Source organism: Otolemur garnettii, unplaced genomic scaffold (assembly GCF_000181295.1).
Source record: "Otolemur garnettii isolate 467f Iridium unplaced genomic scaffold, OtoGar3 scaffold00009, whole genome shotgun sequence".
Taxonomy (NCBI): domain Eukaryota; kingdom Metazoa; phylum Chordata; class Mammalia; order Primates; family Galagidae; genus Otolemur; species Otolemur garnettii.
In genome coordinates this window covers 3,998,842-4,018,305 of record NW_003852404.1, presented here as the reverse complement: position 1 = coordinate 4,018,305, position 19,464 = coordinate 3,998,842, and the positions used below count along the sequence as shown (strand labels likewise).

Genomic DNA, 19,464 nt, shown 5'->3' with positions numbered 1-19,464 from the left:
CATCATTGTTGTTTGGTGGGTCCAGGCTGGATTCAAACCCGCCACCTTAGGTGTATGTGGCTGGCGCCTTAGCCACTTGAGCCACAGGCGTCGAGCCTCTTTCTTTTTTTGAGACAGTCTCACTATGTTGCCCTAGTGCTATGGCATCACAGCTCTCAGCAACCTCAGACTCTTGGGCTTCAGTAATTCTCTTGCCTCAGCCTCCCAAGTAGCTGGGACTACAGGCGCCTGCCACAATGCTCAGCTATTTTTTTTTTGTTGTTGTTGTAGTTATCATTGTTTGGTAGGCCCAGGCCGTGTTTGAACCTGCCAGCCCTGGTATATGTGACCAGCACCCTAGCTACTGAGCTACAGGTGCTGAGCCTGGCCCCTACAAATTTGATAGCTTCCCAATAACACTCTCATGACGTTAGTAGTGATATTAACAAATTAATTTAAGGGATATCCTAAGTGTGGAATTTTTTTTTGATACCATATAATTAAAGTGTCACTGTTTAGAAGATCTGTAAAATTCAATGAAACATTGTTTTCCAAATGACTAATGCATGATGTTACAAAATCAAGCTTGGTCAAAGATCCATTCCAAAGCCAGGACAGGTGGCTCACACCTGTAATCCTAGTACTCTGGGAGGCGAAGGCAGGTGGATTGCCTGAGCTCAGCAGTTGGAGACCACTTTGGAAGGCTGAGGCAGGATTGCTTGAGGCCACCAGTTCAAGACCAGCCTGAGCAAGAACAAGACCCTGTCTCTACAAAAAATAAAAAAAAATTCACTGGATGTGGTGGTGTGCACCTATAGCCCCAGCCACCTGGGGGGTGAGGCAGCATATTCCCTTGAACCCAAGACTTGGAGGCTGCAGTGAGCTAAGACGCCACCAATGCACTCTAACCAAGGTGACGGAGCCAAGGCTATGGGACCTTGTCTCAAAAAAAAAAAAAGTGAGCACTTGTTGCGTTTTGAAGTGGTAACAGAAGAATATGCACAAATATCAGAAAAGACCATTCCAATATCCCTCTGTATTCCAACTAAGTATCTGTGTGAGGCTAGATTTTTTAATATATATTTCAAAACAACATATTGCAACAGATTGAATGCTGTAGCAGAAAGAGAATCCAACTGTCTTCTATTAAACCAGATGTCAAAGAAATTTGTGAAAAACATCTCTTCTCAATTTTTTTAGAAGTTATTTTTTATAAAATTTTCATAAAAATATGGCTCGGCACCTGTGGGTCAAGTGCCTAAGGTACCAGCCACATACACCTAAGGTGGCGGGTTTGAATCCAGCCCAGGCTGCCAAAACAACAATGACGGCCACAACCAAAAAACAGATGGGTGTTGTGGTGGGTGCCTGCGGTCCCAGCTACTTGGGAGGAAGAGGCAGGAGACTCGCTTGAGCCCAGGAGTTGGAGGTTGCTGTGAGCTGTGATGTCACAGCACTCTACCCAGGGGGACAGCTTGAGGCTTTGTCTCAAAAAAAAAAAAATTTCATAAAAATAAACATAACCCACATAAATAAAGAGGCTTTTGGAGGGTCCAATAATTTTTTAAGGGTACAGAAAGGTTCTGAGACCAAAAAGTTTGAAAGTTAACAGTAAATAGTAATGAAATATTGGGGATTTTGGGGACTTTTCTGGCATGGAGGGGAAGGGCAAGTGAGGAGGAGAGATGGAAAAGACATTTCTCCATGAGCATAAATAGTCATTCGGCGTCCCCTGGATAAGCCCCACACAGATGTGTTAAGGGATGTCCAAAGCCATGGAGAGACATTGAGAAATTTAACACATATTTATGTTCAAATAATCACAGATGTATTCATGGACAGGAGATGAAATTTAAATGAAAGGTTGTAAGCTAAATTAAAATATTTCAGATAAATTGGCAACAGTGCCTGAGCCATATTCTGAAGGTAAAAGCCCACCTTCTTGTGCGTTTAGGGGGTGCCCTGGTTGAAGATAAGAAACTTATAGAAAACAGAGCTGTTTGAACCCCAGTTGGCCACCAGGGGGCACCACAGACAAAGAGATGTTGGTGTCACCTTTTAGTAAGATTAATCACTCAAAATGTTTCACGAAGAAGGGACCTGAATCTGGGCCTGGAACTGGGCTGACAACATCTGACTTTGCTGAAGAGAAAGTTGTTTTTTTTTGAGACAGAGCCTCAAGCTTTCCCCCTGGGTAGAGTGCCATGGCATTACAGCTCACAGCAACCTCCAACTCCTGGGCTCAAGCGAGTCTCCTGCCTCTGCCTCCCAAGTAGCTGGGACCACAGGCGCCCGCCACAACGCCCGGCTATTTTTTGGTTGCAGCCGTCATTGTTGTTTGGGGGGTCGGGGCTGGGGATCCGAACCCGCCACCTTAGGTGTACGTGGCTGGCGCCTTAGCCGGTTGAGCTATAGGCGCCGAGCCTGAAGAGAAAGTTTTAAAAAGGACAGAAACCAATTCTCACTACAGATTATTCTAATTTGAGAATAGCAGGAGGTTGTATTTTTTAAAATGTTCCCCAGAGGATCCTGATATGCAGTGAGGTTTGGGAACCAGAGCTGTGCTTGGGCCCATCTAGAACCTTCCCCTGGCCTTTTGGGGAGCCTACCCTGAGACACGACCACTCCTGTTAGTGAGGAATTACAGGAAACTGACCCTTGCCAACGTCCTCACATTTGGTTGTCACAATGACCCAAAATCCAACTGAGCCTCCCAACCTCTTCTGCAGATAATAGAATGAAGACTCCCCAGTACAGCTCAGTTGGAGGCCAGGCTCACTCTGCCACAGCTGGACCCCACAACCCTTGGTTTCTTTATTTGGAAAGTGGGATAACAGCAGGTGTCTGCTCCTCAGAGGGCTCTCATGACAGCTGCATCTGGCACAGGGCAGGTGTGTAAGGAAGACAAGCTGGCCCAGTGCATCCATGTGACTGGGGGACCTAGGACCTTATTGGCGGGGCCCAGGGGACTCACTGATCTCTGTTGGGGGCTTTCCTGAGCTGGTCGGCAGTGACCCTCCACGAGAAGTTGAAAAATCGCATGGCGTTCTCGAAGTAGAGGTCTGGGACTGCAGTGTACTGGAAAAAGAGGATACAGAGTCACAGGTTCACAGCATACCCAGGCTGAGGGCGTGGCCCGAGACTGAGGAAGCTGAGACCTGTCGGTCTGCAGGCTGGGGACTAGAATGGAGGGCTTGGGGCTGCAGGCTTGGGTACTTCCCTTGGCTATCACCCTGTGGGGGGCCTGGTACAATGCTCTCCTTTGAGGACACACTAAGAGCTTCACCCAGGGGTGTCACAGATCCAGCAGTGCCTGGGTCTAAGGCAAAGATATCTTCTGTGCTGTCCAATAGAACTTTCTGTGGCAAAGAATGTGTTCTATGCAGGTGCTGTCCAGTATGGCAGACACAAGCCACAGGTGGCTACCAAGTATTTCAAATGTGGTGAGCATTTATTTGTTTATTTATGTATTTTTGGACAGACTCTCACTCTAGCCTAGCTCACAGAAACCTTAAACTCCCAGGTTCAAGTGATCCTCCTGCTTCAGACTCCCAACTAGCTGGGACTATAGGTGCTTACCATAATGCTTAGCTAATTTTTCCATTTTAGTAGAGACAGAGTCTCTCTCTTGCTCAGGCTGGTTTTAAACTCCTAAACTCAGGTGGTGCCTATGGCTCAGTGGGTAGGGTGCCAGCCCCATATACGGAGGATGGTGGGTTTGAGCCCGGCCCTGGCCAAACTGCAACAACAAAAAAAATAGCCAGGTGTTGTGGCGGGTGCCTGTAGTCCCAGCTACTCGAGAGGCCGAGGCAAGAGAATCGCTAGAGGTTGCTGTGAGCTGTGACACTACAGCACTCTACCGAGGGCAATAAAGAGACTCTGGCTCTAAAAAAAAAAAAAAAGAAATCCTCCTACCTCAGCCTCCCAAAGTGCTAGAATTGCAGGTCTGAGCCACTGTGCCTGGGCTGAGTGTGGCTTTTAATTTTAATTTTGATTAATTTTAGTTTTAATTAATTAAATAGCCACCTGTGGTTTGTAGCTACCACATCAAACAGATGAGATCTAGTAAACGAAGTTGGAAATCTATCTCTGAAACGTCAAGGGACAAGTATTATTGCACACTCCTCACCACTCAGCCCAGCTTTTCAGTTCTTTATGGGTACAAGTTCTCCCTGAGATCCACTCCAGATCTTTCTGCCTTTCCATCAGGGCCCTAGAAAAATCCTGGATCCTCAAGGATACCCAGCTTGTGGTCTCTGCCTGGGCTGCCTCCAGAGGTTTCTAAATTTTGTATCATGACACTCTGGAGCATCTTAAATTACTCTCAAGGAAAAAGGCTACAGAGTGGATGAACCTCATGTTCTCAGGAGTGAATTTAATTTTTGTAGGTTTTAAATAGAACCATGATAAGAAGTTATTATAATTTTTTAAATGTCTGAATTCACAAATTTCAATCACAAGAAGATATAAAAATTTTATTACCCAAGGCAGAAGCACAAGCCACTTAGAGGAGGGGCTTGCCAAAAGTTCTAACTGGCGGAGATAGATCAACTACACTTGCTGTGTAAATTAAGCTTAGAATGCATGTGGGATTTATATTTCTTCTTTCTCATGAGCATTTCAAGGTCCAATCAGAGATCCAGGTTTCTCTGGGGAGGTGGGGGTGGACCCCAAGGACAGGAGGTGACTCTGGAGGCAGAACCAGGGAAGGTGGACACAGCCTGTGGGGCTCCATTTTCTGCTTCACCCCATGATGTGTCAGGGCCACCAATTCCCTCTCCACCCTCTAGAATGTGTTTCTCACACTTGAAACGCTGCAGGGCACGCGGCATATGTTCTGGGACTGAGTGCTGGGTACTGCCTGGTGGTGGCTCCAGGGAGGCAGAGCCTCTAGCTGACCCAGAAGCAGGGAACGGCTTCCCCACATCTGCCCCAGACCCATCCACACTCCATCACCTCCCAATGTACTGACTACCACGCTCCAACACCCCATGCACACCCGGCTTCACCTCGGCCCTTTCCTAAGGAAGTATTTGGGAACACAAGAGGGCAGGGTGGCGGCCACTCACATCGTTGAACACTTTGTCCAGCTCCTTGGGGTCCATGATGAAGTTGGGGTAACCAATCATGTTGTAGATAGCATCTGCCTGGGGAGACAGGGGAGACAGAGGAAGTGAGCACCCAGAGCCACCAGCCATGCTGACCTGAGCCCTGTGGGTGCTGGGCTCAAGGTCTGGGCCAAGGGAAAACAGGGCTGGGCTGCTCCCCCTGCCTCAGGGCTTTCACATCTCTTTCTGGAAAGACTCCTCCCCTTGCCCAACTTTGGGTCTCTGCTTAAATGTCATTTTCTCAAAGGAAGACTTCCCCAACCCTACCCCCGGGACTGAGTAGATCCAGGTCTCCCTCCACTTTCCCCTCACAAACCTTCCCCGTGAGGTTGGTTTCGATGGTCACTCATGCAGTTATGAGCTCAAGGCTGTCTTTCCATCTTGCTAGGCTGCTTGGGCCCTGAGGCAGGACAGCACCCAAGGGTGCTCACTGGATCTAACTGGCCTCTCTCCTTCATCCTCTCACCCCCTCATCCCGCGGCTGCAGCCTCTGCGCTGGAAGCCTCGGTGACCCCCGGGAGGCGCCCAGCAGCCTCACCTTTTCCTTGGCCGATTTCCGTGTCTCTTCATCCATCCACTTCAGGGTGCTCAGGCTTTCCTCAAACGCCTTCTTGATTTCCAGGATTATCTCAGTGGCCTGAGGAGACAGATAGGTCTGGGCATGGGCCTCACCTAAATGCAATGGGTGCCCCATGCAGAAGGGAGATGCGAGGCCAGAGGCTAAATTCAGTTTTGGCTCAAAGCTCGGGGTGGGGTAGTAATGAGACCAGCCACAGCCGTGCTTTCCAAACCCCATTTCTAACACTGACCTCCTGTGATGGCTTTCCTTAAATAGGCTTACAGCCAAATAAGCTTAGGACAAGTTTCAGGACAGTTGGTACAGTCTGCTGCAGGACTTCTCAGAGCCTTTAATGTGGTACTATTCCCTGTGATTCTTTCAGAGGGGCTAGAACACGGAGCCCCTCTCAGACTTACTGGACCACAGAATTGCTTTTTGGTGGAATAGGTTTTAAATTCTAGAGAATGTGAGTTTTGAGCAGCAGTTTCAGAAATGCTGTGCTCAGGCTGGAGATAAAAAGCTGTTGTTGGGCAGTGCCTGTGGCTCAGTGGGTAGGGCACCGGCCCCATCTATCAGGGGTGGCAGGTTCAAACCTGGCCTGGCCAAATGGCAAAAAAAATAGCCAGCATTCTGGAAGGTGCCTGTAGTCCCAGCTACCTGGGAAGGTGAGGCAAGAGAATCACTTAAGCCCAGGAGTTGGAGGCTGCTGTGAGCTGTGACGCCACAGCATTCTACCAAGGGCAATGTAGTGAGACTCTGTCGCTTAAAAAAAGCTGTTCTCGAGGGCCTGGAGGCCGAAGTTAGAAGATTCTAGAGAAGGCAAAGGCAGGGCCCTGTGGCAGCAAGTAGGGGCTGACGTGACAACTCAGACTCACAGGCCGGCCATGGAGTAGATTTGTGCCTTAGCTGGCTCATCTTTGCAGATAACATCTACATTAATACTATTGCAACCAAAATTAATACTTTTGTAATCCAAACTGTAACAACGATCAATAGCTCCTGTTCATGAAACCCTTCTCTTGTACCGGGTGCTCAACAGAAGCCTTTAACTTCCCTCTGCAGAGGGATCATCCCTACCCACCATGTTACAGAGGAAGTCAGAGTACCGACCCAGCAGCCCAACCAAAGAGTGGTGAAGCTGGAATCTGAGCTTGGGCCTGGCTGTCCGCACAGTCCTCAGCCATGATGTCCCTCTGCCTGTCTAGAACAAACCCATCACCCACAGAATGCTCTACCAGTATCTTGCTACATCCTTCGCCCCCTTTGTGGGGTGGAGATGGCTCTCGTAGCCTTGCAGGTTGTTAGAAGGGTCAGATGAGAGGGTGCAGAGGAAGGGCCTAGCAGCTGATGACAGCAGCTTTTATAAAGTACTCCAGGCATGGGAGGAGGCTTCTGAGATCAGGCTGGAGCCCCAGGGCCTTCTGGCCTGGAGTAGGAAAGGCCCAGAGCAGGCTGGAATATGGCTACCAAGTCCGTGAGGGCTGGGGCAGGCATGACATCATAGCCAGTGTGCACGGGCAGGGCACTTACTATGTTCTTGCTGTCCTCAGCGAAGGTTGCTTTGACGAACATGGGGCCCAGGGCAAAGCCCAGGTTGTTTTCTGTGTCACTCACACAAAACTTCCAGCGAGGGAGACAGGTCTGTAAAATACAAGTGGGAGGGCTTGCTCGACCCAGTCCTTCCTTCCCCACCTCCTCTCTGTCCAGGAGTAGCACCACCTGGGCCCATGCTTCGTTTGGGACTCCAGGGAGGCCCCTCTGACCCAGTGCAGTTATTTTAGGCACTGAGCCAAGAGGTCATGGATACCCCTTATCACTGCTGAGTGCCAGGGTCTGTGCTCAGGACTTCACACACAGCATCCCACTGAGTCACCAAAGTGACTGTGAGAGGAAGGCCTTATGAGCCATTTGAACTCTTCCTCCAGTCACTGGTCCAGGTTCCCCAGCAAGGGAGGGATGCTGCTTGGATGGGAACTGAGACGTGCCTGGCACCACCCTGTGCTTCTGACCACCCTTACCCTGTCCCTGTTGGAGGAGACCAGCATCTCCGTCTACCCTGAGCAATGGGGAAAGGTTCCTGGAAGGCCAAGGCCCAACTCCACCAAAAGCCTCCATGAAAGAGAACAGGTCTAGCCACGCTGTAGGCTTTGACACACTGGCTCTTCCTTGGTCTTCCCCGCCAGCCCCAGTAGTCCATAGAAAGCCTCTGTGAGAACTGGAAACAGATACCCGTGGGCTGCAGCCTCCTGGGGCACAGCCTGGGCAAGAGGCATCCCTCTGTGGACAGTGAGTGTGACCATGCGTGGTGGCCCTGCTCGTGTAAATCCTTCACACTGCAGAGGAAGCCGAGGTCTTCTTTTTTTTTCTTTTTTTTTTTGAGACAGAGCCTCCAGCTATCCCCCTGGGTAGAGTGCCATGGCATCACAGCTCACAGCAACCTCCAACTCCTGGGCTCAAGCGAGTCTCCTGCCTCCACCTCCCAAGCAGCTGGGACCACAGGCGCCCGCCACAACGCCCGGCTATTTTTTGGCTGCAGCCGTCATTGTTGTTTGGCAAGTCCGGGCTGGGGATTCGAACCCACCACCTTAGGTGTACGTGGCTGGCGCCTTAGCCGGTTGAGCCATAGGCGCCGAGCCAAGCCGAGGTCTTAATCCTGAAGAACAGGTGGCAACAACCACCCGTGGTCAGGGCCGCCTGGTTCATGATGGGCCTCAAGTGAAAACCATCCAAAAGCCCATCGACAGCAAGATGGATAAACAAAATGTGGTATTTTTATACAGCAACGTACTACTTGGCAACATGAAGGAATGAACTACCGATAAAGACACCAACATAGACGAATCCCACAGATGCAGGCTGGGCGAAAGAAGCCAGGCACGTGGTGTGTGACTCCATCTGCAGCCGCCTCTGCAGGTGGGGGAGCGCGCTGCTCAGAGGAGCTGGAGAAAGGGGTGATGGGAAAGCTCTATCTTAAGGAGTCGTGGTTACACTGGTGACCTCCTTGGTCACATCTCATTGAAGTATATACTTGCTGTATACTGCACGATTTATTTTAAGTGAATTATGTCTTAGAAAAATTTCTTCTAGGAAAGATGAAGGAAGGGAGGAAGGGAAGGAGGGAAGGAGAGAGAGAAGAAGGGGCACTCTACTCTTTTCAAAGTTTGGTCACCCCAGTTCCCTTTAGCTTTCCCAACCACGTGACCATTTGGACACCTGCCTTCTGCCCTGCCTCAGCTGTGCCTGGCTGAGGCCAACCACACAAGAGAGCAGGACTCTTAACTTCGAGGCTCCAGGGAGGGTTCAGGCTGTGATTCCCGAAACACATTCTTATACATTGTCTTCTCAGGAGAGTCTTTGGATAAACCCATTCATTCACGCCTAAATGTTCTCAGAGAAGTTCCTCCTCGCCCTGATCACGCTAAGTCTTTGGAATCTACAGATGAATCGACTGTGAGCCTGCATTTAAGGGACTCGACTGAGAGGCCCAGAACATCCAATGGGAGAGACAGGCAGGCAGTAACAATATCGATGGCAGTAATAGTAGCGAATGCTTAGTGAGGGTTCACCCTGTGCCAGGCCCTATCCTATGTAATGCTCACTCTCCATGCGTAGCCATCTCTGCAGCCATCACTGTGGGTGCTGGTCAGACAGATGCTTCCTGTATAAAGACATGAATTCCTGCCACTGTGTGCCCAGATCTGAGTCCACTTGGCCCCTGGAAGGCCAAGTGCTGCAGGGAATGGAATCCTGATTCTGGTCGCATCTATGATCTAGGGCCAGTTCAAAGTAGGGTGCAGCTGGGGCAGGAAGGTGGATCGCCTGTCAGGGCAGCCAACCTATTGCTTCCCCCTGTCCTCCACAGGGCAGAGTAGGTCTCATGGCCAGGGAATGGTGGTACCCTTGTAAGTTCCTCTGGCCAGGACTTGTTCCCAGCCACCCTCTACCGCAATCCCCTTCTGCCAGAGGTGGTTGTACGTGGACATGGGAGAGAAAAGAACCCTTTCCAGGATGAACTCTCGGCCAGAGCAGGAGCCTACATCCTGCCATCTTCTGCTAATCTTATCTGGCTCCCCAATTCCACTGGACTATGAGAGAGGATGTGGGGAACCCACTGGGGTCTTGCTAGCTGCTATGTGGGTGGAGGCAGGGTATGTGGGGTGAGCTTGGCACTCCAGTCTTTATTGCTGGGGCCAGGCTTGGAGCATCCCATTAGCACTTGGGGGAGCTAATCAGCTCCCATGACTTTTCTCAGCAGGTGTAGCTCTTGGGGCACAGAGTCCCTCTCACCCATCTCAGTATCCCATAGTGGGCTCAGAGCTGGCACACAGCTGCAGGAATTCAATGTGTAACCTTGGGGAGACAGCAGAAGTGGCTACAGAACTTTCCACTGGGGCAGGTTCCCCTGGGGGAGGGCCAGGAAGAGCCCTGAAGCCTTTGGGAGAATGAACCCTCAGGGGTCCTCATGGGCCATTTAAAGTTAGGGGGAGCACACTGCGTCTGGGGCCTGGGACTTTTGCTCCCCTACAAAGCCCAAGGCCTAGCTCCTCCCAGACCAGGAAGGATAACAGAAACAGCAAACACTCACATAGACCCTACCATGAAACAGATTCTGTTCTATGAGTTTTATCTTTTGGAAGAAGTAGCATTATCGGGGCTGCCCTAGGCAAAGGGGAATGATAATAGCACCTGTCTCACAGGGGTTGTGAGGAACACATGAGTTACTCACGGAGGGCATTTATCATCACTACCAAGAAAGAGTGAGAAGGGAAAGAACAGAAATTACCATTTGCTGTAAACTAGCCAAGTAGCTAAGACCCCTCTTCACCCCTGACTTGGCATAATCCTCTCTTTCTAGAAGCTTCAGCAAGGCGTAGGTCTTTCTGGGCTCCCTCAGATACCAGGTAGGCCCTTTGAGGCTCTTCATTCTCTTCCTATGTTCTATCTTCCCATATGTTCTATGCCCTAGGCAGGTGCTATGAGCCTAGTACACAGTAGGTGCTCAGCATGAGTACGGGAATGCATGGTAACAGGCTCACCTTCTTGGTCCCGTACATGACTTCCATGAACTTCTCATCAGCATCCTGAAAGCGCTGATCCAAGAAGGAACTTGTTTTCCGCACCAGGTTCCAGATCATGTAGTTGTTCAGCAGGCTGGGGCAAAAGGAGACCAGAGCCGCTGGGAGACGCCCCCAGCTAGAAGCATCACAGCACTTCCCCTGATGGCCCCTAGGGGGCTCTCAAACGCTGCCTCTGATCCCAGGCTCCTTCCTAGCCTAGGTTTGACCTGGTTGCCACTCTCTAAGCTCAGGGAACGAAACCCCTCAGTGCCTGGTGCAAGCAGGTATACACCATAGGTGCTCAATAAATCCTTGTTGCCTAACTGCTTTGTGTCTGGCAGCTGTGAAGCCCCAGTATGGAGGCTCCCCTCCTTTCCCCCCTATGTCTGCTACAGGGCTAGGGTGGGAAAGAGGCTGCCATTTTCCCACAAGAAGGCCAGAGAGAGGGCAGGAAAGCAGCAGGGGCCAGCCAGGCCATGGTTTCCACGATGACAGCTCCCACTGCCCTACCCCAGGGCACAGGGCCCCTATCTAGCCTCCAATCAGAAATTAAGAGAAGGGGTAAGTAAAGGATTGTATTTACACGTGATGGAACACTATGCAACCATGAAAAATGATGTCTGCATGGGTTTAGGATGACACGGGGAAAATGCTCACGGTAAAGGGCAAAGGAAAAGCAGACTGTACATCTAGGTATGTACAGATGATGGAGGAAAAAAAGAGCCACGAATTAGAAAACCCAGCTCTTTTTCTAGTGCTTTCTCTTTCTATAAATGGCGTTTAGGTCATTTAAATTATTTTCTATTCTTTCCAGTAGTTTTAAAATTTCTACAAGTATTTAACATTTTAAAAAAAATAACTTTTTTTTTGAGACAGAGTCTTACTTTGTTGCCCTCGGTAGAGTGAGGTGGCATCATAGCTCACAGCAACCTCAAATTCAGCCTCCTGAGTAGTTAGGACTACAGGCACCTGCCACAATGCCTGGCTATTTATTATTATTATTAGAGACAGAATCTCACTTTGGTGCCCTTGGTAGAGTGTTGTAGTGTGATAGCTCACAGCAAGTCCAAACTCTTGGGCTGAAGTGATCCCCTTGCCTCAGCCTCCCAAATAGCTGGGACTACAGGTACCTACCACAACACCTGGCTATTTTTAGAGACAGGGTCTTGCTCTACATCAGGCTGGTCTCAAACTCCTGAGCTCAGGCAAATCCACCTGCCTTGGCCTCCCAGAGTGCTAGGATTGTAGGCGTGAGCCACACTGTACCTGGCCTTATAATAAATCTTAACTAAAAATAGCAGCTACCATTCACTGAGTCCCATTATGTGTCAGGCACTATATTAAACCCCCTCACACTGATTATTTTTTTTTCTTGTTTTTTTTGAGATAGAGTCTCACTATGTCTCCTTCAGTAGAGTGCTGTACCATCACAGCTCACAGCAACCTCAAACTCTTGGGCTTAAGCGATTCTCCTGCCTCAGCTTCCCAAGTAGCTGGGACTACAGGCGCCTGCCACAATGCCTGACTATTTTTTGGTTGTAGTTGTCATTGTTGTTTGGCAGGCCCGGGCTGGGTTTGAACCTGCCAGCTCCAGTGCATGTGGCTGGCACCCTAGCCACTAAGCTACAGGCACCAAGCCCCACACTGATTATTTTACTTGATTCTCACAGCCCCTATCTGATGGTGCTATTTGTACCCCCATTTTAAAGACTAGGAAAATGAACCTAAGAAAGGGTAAGAAATTTGCCCAGGGCTACAAAGCTGGTAGGGAAAGGAGCTGGGATTTGAACCTGTGCTTGTAACCAGGATGACCTGCTGCCCCTCATAAAAGCCCATCCCAGGGCCCATTTTCCTGAGTCAGTTTGCTCACCCTGCCTGAGAAGGCGGCTCCCTGTGAGTCACATCCCAGGCTGCCAGGGCCCCCTTACCATTTGTCAGTGTTGTTGATGAGAGTAGAGACCTGTTCAAGGTATTCTTTGTCGTAGACCACAATAGGCTCGGATTCATTGATCTCCACAGGGTAGAAGATGGTGTTGAGAAAGGGCAACCAGTTGATGGCAGGTGCCAAGGTCTATAAGGGAAGAGGACAAAGTGACACTGCTGGACTGCATCTCCTCGGGGCCCAGGTCTCCAGGGCAGTCTGCAGAGGGCGTCGTGGCACCTTCTGCCCTTTGGCAAAGGAAAGAACTTGGTGCTGCCTGACAGCCTGGGCAGATAGTCCAACAGGGGCTGGCGACTTTGCTAATGATGCTATAGGTAGAATTCTAAGGAGTCCAACATCAAAATTCACCTTGAAATGGAACTAGGATGGAAGAAGAGGAGATGCAACGGCGGCTGTCATTCACTAGCCCCCCCACTGTGTGTCAGGAGCTATTGCAAATGACTCAGTAGTATTATGCCACTTGTTCCTTGTCAGAGCCTAAGCGGTCTCAGTAACATTATCCCCACTTTACCCATGAAGAGACTGAGCTTCAGACAGGCTTAAAACAGTGAGGCATGTAGAATCTGGAGCCAAGCTGCCAGGGCTCTGCTTCTAGCTCTTACTGTAGCTGTGTAACCTTGAGTAAGCCCTTCCGTGCCTCCGGATCTCATCTGAAAACAGGGATCACCATAATACAGAGCCTGCTTCATGGGGTTACTGTGAGCATCAAATAAGCTAATGCCATCTATTCTAATCAACAAGGGCCTTCGCAACATCAATGAGCTTCTCTGCGTTTGGTAAGCTGAGGGATAACGGCAGTATGTGTGAGGACTGTGTTGGTCTGTAAGTGATGTTTCTCAGGCTTGGGATCTGGAAAGGCAAGAGTCGAATGCTAACCTTCGGCAAGGAAGGGAAAGCCCTCAGCCCAGCTGATGCACCAGAAGGCTGCTCAGCTCTACTTTAATTTTTTGTTTTTTTGAGACAGAGTCTCACTTTGTCGCTCTGGGTAGAGTTCCATAGTGTCACAGCAACCTCAAACTCCTGGGCTCAGGTCATCCCTTTGCCTCAGCCTCCTGAGTAGATGGGGCTAAAAGCACCTATTACCACGCCCAGCTAATTTTTTTATTTTTAGTAGAGACAGGGTCTCACTCTTGCTCAGGCTGGTCTCAAACTCCTGAGCTCAGGCAATCCACCCACCTCGGCCTCCCAAGGTGCTAGGAATACAAGCGTGAGCCACCATGCCCTGCTTTCAGCTCTACTTTAAAATGATTGAAAATGAACACCTAACCTGGGCTCCGCCCCTGCAGAGGCCCCTCCAGCTCTGCTTAACTCTCAGGCCCCAGCAAGTTGATTTCCTCCCTAGCCTGTGGCTCAGAGCTCCCTTCCTGTCTGCAGCTCCTTGGTGTCCCTGGCCAGCACCTCCCCTGAGGCAGCCTCCAGCCATGCTGAGCTACCTCTCAAGGCTCCAGTTATTGTTTTGTTAGGGTTCTGATTACTAAGTCACACAACTTAAAAAGAAAACTGTGGTAAATACACGTAACGTAAAATTTACCACCTTAACCATCTTTAGGAGTAGAGTTCAGGGGCCTAAGTTCACGCACATAGTTGCGTTACCGTCACTGCCATCCATCCACAGATTTCATCTTGCAAAACAGAAACTCTGTACCCATTAAACAATAAATTCCCACAGCCTCCCACCCTGCCCCTGGAAACTACTTCTGCTTTCTGCTTCTACGAATTTGACTAGTCTGGCACCTCGTGTAAGTGGAAACACCCAGTATCTGTCCTTTGCATCATGTTCTCAAGTGGAGTTGCGTAACTTTTGAATGGTTTGCTCTTGTCCTATTTTTCTCAAATGTCCTGTTATTTTTAGTGTGTCATTTTACAGAATGCAAGGTTTTCTCAGGCCTACATCTTCTGTGCTATGGCAACAATGCCCGTATGTGTCAATCACTTAGTTGAGTACGTCTAGCAGTTAGCAAGCAATCCATCGATGCTGGCCACTGCAATCATCGCTCAAGGTCTCCCAAGAGTGACTATGACCCCGTTGCATTGAAACAGGGCAAGATGCAAGATGGATAATGGAATTCAGGGATGCCTTGTACATTGGCTTCATATGGGAAAATAAATTAATAATGTAAAATCCATGTGTAATGTAAGATCCATCTATATAACCTGTTCATAAATACCTATGATGTCCTGGAGGAGAGAGGCAGTCATCAAAACTCCCCATTTAACAGACACAATTTGCAAATGATATAAGATGACTTTTCCGGGGTCACACAATTAACCAGTGACTGTGCAAGTCTAAAACCCTGGTTCCCTTTTCTCTCTCTGGGCTTAAAAGGGCAGCTCAGTCACTGGGCAACAAGGGCCTCACAGGACAGGAGAGGCTGTGAGGAAGGCAGGTCCCAAAGGCAGCAGTGTGCTGGCAAAGGGGTTAAAGCTAGCTCAGTTTACGGGTAAATATTTTTCACCATGACTGTGCAAACTACCTGCAGAGCTGGGAAGAGATGTGCACAGTAGACTCAGGAAATGGTGGGCTCTAACACATCCCTGCCTGCCTGCAGCCAGATGAGCAGGGAAGAACCCTGGGCTGGGATTGAGCAGAACTGGATCAGAGTCCAGCAGCCATGAGTCATTTTCTACCTTTCTCTGAAATGGGGACAACAATCTGGCCTCCCAGAGTCGACTGCTCTGTGCCCTTTGGACGTGCTGCTCAATAACCCTGAGTTTCCTTTCCCCCTAGCTTGTCTTCTCTGCCCTCTCCTGGCAGAAGACCCTCAGCCAGGTAATCTCTGGGGTTGATCTTTAACATTTTGGGGCCTACACAATTTGGAGATGTGCTCTCAGATCTTTAAATAGGGCTCCACAATGAGAGCCACCTGTCTTGCACGACCCCCTGACAAAGAATCCAGAAAAATCAACAAGTTTATAAAGTGTCATTGTTTACAGGATGAATGAGGGCTCCCTGAACTGCAGATATCAGATGGTGAGAAATCCCTCTGCTTAGGGATAGCAGGTGTCTGTGTGGGGAAATTCTCACAATTCTGAGATGAGGAGATGGGTGTTGAACACTAGCATATTTACATTTTCAATCCCTATTACTTTAGCAAACACCTAGCTTTTAAATGCATGTGCCTAGACCCGGCTCTAGGGAGGTGGCTGGTTTAATTGACTAGGACTTTCCTCTTATGATACACACCCTCTGGGGCACACCGATGAGCTCCATTTTCTACACCTGCAACCACGGAGGACTGCTGGTCACAACCTAGCCAAGGCAAGTAGGCTTGAAAAGTGGGAGAGAAGAGGAGGATGCTTCTGGGCATTGTCTCAGCTGGAGAAATCAGAGCAGAGGCTGGGGCACAGTCCTAAACAGCATTTGGTGCAGGGGTGGGGTGGGGGGTGGGGCTAGAAAGGAAGGGAAGGCCCTCACGACCACAGAGAGAAGTGACAAAAGAATGTCTGATTGGTGGCTCTGAATTCAGACTCTGCTGGGGGTTAGCCTGGAACCATTCTGTGTTCCAGCAGGGCTAGCCTAGAACCACACTGTGAAACCTGGACCACCTATCCCTGAGGAAAGAAGTATGGAAAAAATACCCCAAATGTCCAGATACCAGGGGATAAGACATTCTCTGTCCCAGGGTGGAATAAATCAAATTGTTTAATGCTGGGGACCTGGGTGACACCGCCAGTCACAAAGGAATAGTAATAATATGTTACATTTGTATAGTGCACATGAGCTTATAGAATGAAACCATTTCATCTTTTGCCTCAACTTATCCTTCTGCAACACAGTGGGTCGGCCAGGGAGAGATTCCTACTGAGGATACCAGGCCTCAGTGGGGGGAGGGGGGGCCCAAGACTTCTTTAAATGTTGGTTAGATTTTTTTTGTTAATAGATGCATATATGCTCATTTCTTTCTTTCTTTCTTTTTTTTGAGACAAGAGTCTCACTATGTCACCCTCTGTAGAGTGCTGTACTGTCACAGCTCACAGCAACCTCAAACTCTTGGGCTTAAGCAATTCTCTTGCCTCAGCCTCCCAAGTAGCTGGGACTACAGGCACCCACCACAACACCTGGCTGTTTTTTTGTTGCTACAATAGTCACTGTTTTTTTAGCTGGTCCAGGCCGAGTTCAAACCATCAGCCTCAGTGTATGTGCCTGGCGCCCTACCCACTGAGCTATGGGCACCACCCTATATGCCCATTTCTTCTGGGTGACAGTCCATAGTTTTTGACTTATACTCAAGGGACTCTGTGACTTAAAGAACCACTGTCTCTTGTAAGGACAAGGGCTGCATCTCATTTGTCTCTGTGTTATGGCACATAGCAGATGTGAGTGAATGAGCCCATTTTACAAAGAAGGAAACCGAGGCTCCCAAGGGTGAGTTAAGTAACTTGTCCAAGGCCACACAGGTCATGGTGAGATAGGCTGGGGCTGCCTCTGATTCTCAGCCCAGAGCCCAGACACAGTTTATGGCTACTGTTCTTGCTGGATTCTTCCTGCCCTGGCAGCTGTGCAGCTGGGAGGGAGGGAAGGCCTCCTCCCTTCTTCCCTGTTGGAAGAAGGGAACAAAAACAATGGTGATAGGATGTGTGGGGGAGAATCTGGCAGCCCAGGAAGGCTTGGGGCTACTGTGCCTTCTTGCCACTCTTGGCATCATGGCCACTGTGGGGGGGGCTGAGGCGCTGCAGGGGCCCCTCTCAGGCTGGGAACTGGGCAGCTGGAGCAAACCTAATAACAGGCACAAACAGCATCTCCCTCGACCTCCTGGCCTAGAGCAGAAAAACAGTGCCAGATGGTGCCTGACGCCGGCTGCTCATCTCCATCGCAGCCCACTCAGCACCACTGGCCCTGGCACCAGCTTCTCTGGGACCTAATGGGCAGCTGGTGCCAGCTGGGGGCCAGGCTCTCTTGCCCTCACCCGAGGCTCTGACATGGGCTGCACCCTCACACAGGACACCCAGTTGGCTTGGCCAGTGCTCACCCATTAGACTCGCCTTCCTGCTGCTCCCCTACCCCGGCTCCCAGGGCCTGTTGCTTTTGCCCAAAGCTCTTACCAATTAGACTGGGGTTGTTTTCTAGCTAGTGTCCCCCACAGGCGTGGGAGCATATCAAGAACAAGGCCTGGCCAGGCAGGGTGGCTCACACTTGTAATCCTAGCACTATGGGAGGCCAAAGCAGGACGACTGCTTGAGGTCAGGAGTTTAAGACCAGCAAGAGTGAGACTCTGTCTCTAATAAAATAGAAAATTCGCTGGGCATCACGGTGGGTGCCTGTAGTCCCAGCTACTCAGGAGGCTGAGGGAAGATCACTTGAGCTCAGGAGTGTGAGGCTGCTGTTAGGCCGAGGCTGCTGTTAGGCCATGGCTACAGCACTGTAGTAGTCTGGGCAACAAAACTACACCCTGTCTCAAAAAAAGAAAAAAGAACAAGGGTCCAAGGTGGCCCCCCATACACACCTCCCAGATGGAAGGATGGGGAGGAGAGAAGGGTAGGCACCTAGGTTCTTCCTGAAGGAAGGAAGGGACGGGCAGACTTGGTGAGTCTTGGGGAGCCTTGGTGGAGCCCTGGCACACAAGTGGCACCTGCTCCAAGGGGAGGGCAAGGCCTCGTCAAGCAAACTGAGTGATGGTGAGGAACAGGAAGCTCAGCAGAGGCCCCTCTGGATTTCCCTGTGACCCCTGCCGCCGAGGACAAGGCTGGACAGCAACACTCGATGCACTGGGAAGAAGGAGGCAGCAGGCAGCCAGCTTAAGGCTTCCCTAATGGATGAGTCACCCCAGTCACAGACTCCCTCTTACACCATGGCCAGGATGTTACCAGGGGATGTGGCCAAGAGCAGAGCTCCAGTGACTTGACCCTGAGTCTTATGTCCAGCCACTTGAGAGCCTCTGGGCCTTCAATATGTCACTTACCCTCCTAGCTCAGCAAAGGGGGAAGAAAGACAAAACCCACACCTCACATTTATTAAGTGCTTACTGTAACCAGGCTCCACCTGTTTGGCGCTGGAGAGACTAAAAACACCCCGCCAACGTGAGCTGCTATGGTGACTACAGGGAAACGCCATCACAGAGAAGCAGCCTGGTGCAGGGGAGGAGGCTGCTTTGGGGCCACCTACTAGTGTGTGGCCTTCAGCAGGTAACTTAACCTTTCCGAGCCTCAGTTTTTCCATCTGTGAATTGGGGATAACAACCATCCCTCTTTCATAGAGCTACTTCAAGGAAAGACAAAGTGCAAATAAACAACCCCCAGCCCAGCGGCCTGTCTGAAGCCCAAGAGCCAACCTGGCTTCGCTAGCTGCTGGGGCTCAGGTTACCTGCAGCTCGGCTGCCGTCACTTTGTGATAGATGAGCTCCTCGTCCCGGCGCTTCTCCTGGGGGATGGTGATGTTGGCCAGCGCCGTCTCAAAGTCCAGGATCTGCTGCATCTGGGGCCGGATGGCATCCTCATCCCCCCCACCCAGCAGCTTCCCCAGCTGGACCATGTAGTTCAGGTATCCGGTTAGCACCTGTGGGTCCAGCACCCCCAAATGGTTAGTGGCTGCCCACCACGCAAGGGTGGGGGCAAGAGTAGCTGAGTCACATGCACAGAGCCCATGGGAAGCATAACTGGGAGAATGATTTCAGCCCTGTGTCCCTTCATGTTTCCCTACAGCCCTCAGGAGAAAGCCCAAAGGCTTCTCTCAGTCCACAGGTCCCCAAGAGGGCTGGGCCCAGCTGTTCTAGCCCTGTCTTTCTGTTCTTGGAACACACCCTTTTTTAACTGTCCTCCGTCCCCACGCTCCCAGATTGGCATTAGCCCACCCTTCCCTTATCACAGTTTGTTGTTATGCAT

At 50.2% G+C, this 19,464-nt stretch overlaps 1 protein-coding gene across 2 annotated transcripts in view; it reads right to left on the bottom strand.

The window, feature by feature from the left end:
* The window catches only part of ECE1 (endothelin converting enzyme 1), a 113,539-nt gene that overhangs the window by 9,684 nt on the left and 84,391 nt on the right, over positions 1-19,464 (bottom strand). For both annotated transcript variants that reach the window (XM_012801552.2, XM_012801551.2), the window contains exons 8-14: positions 18,947-19,138; positions 12,632-12,774; positions 10,683-10,797; positions 7,177-7,287; positions 5,626-5,724; positions 5,049-5,126; positions 2,954-3,057 (exon numbers count right to left, since the gene is read on the bottom strand). In XM_012801552.2, the coding sequence (XP_012657006.1) occupies positions 2,954-3,057; positions 5,049-5,126; positions 5,626-5,724; positions 7,177-7,287; positions 10,683-10,797; positions 12,632-12,774; positions 18,947-19,138 (842 nt within the window). The remainder of the gene's footprint in view (positions 1-2,953; positions 3,058-5,048; positions 5,127-5,625; positions 5,725-7,176; positions 7,288-10,682; positions 10,798-12,631; positions 12,775-18,946; positions 19,139-19,464) is intronic.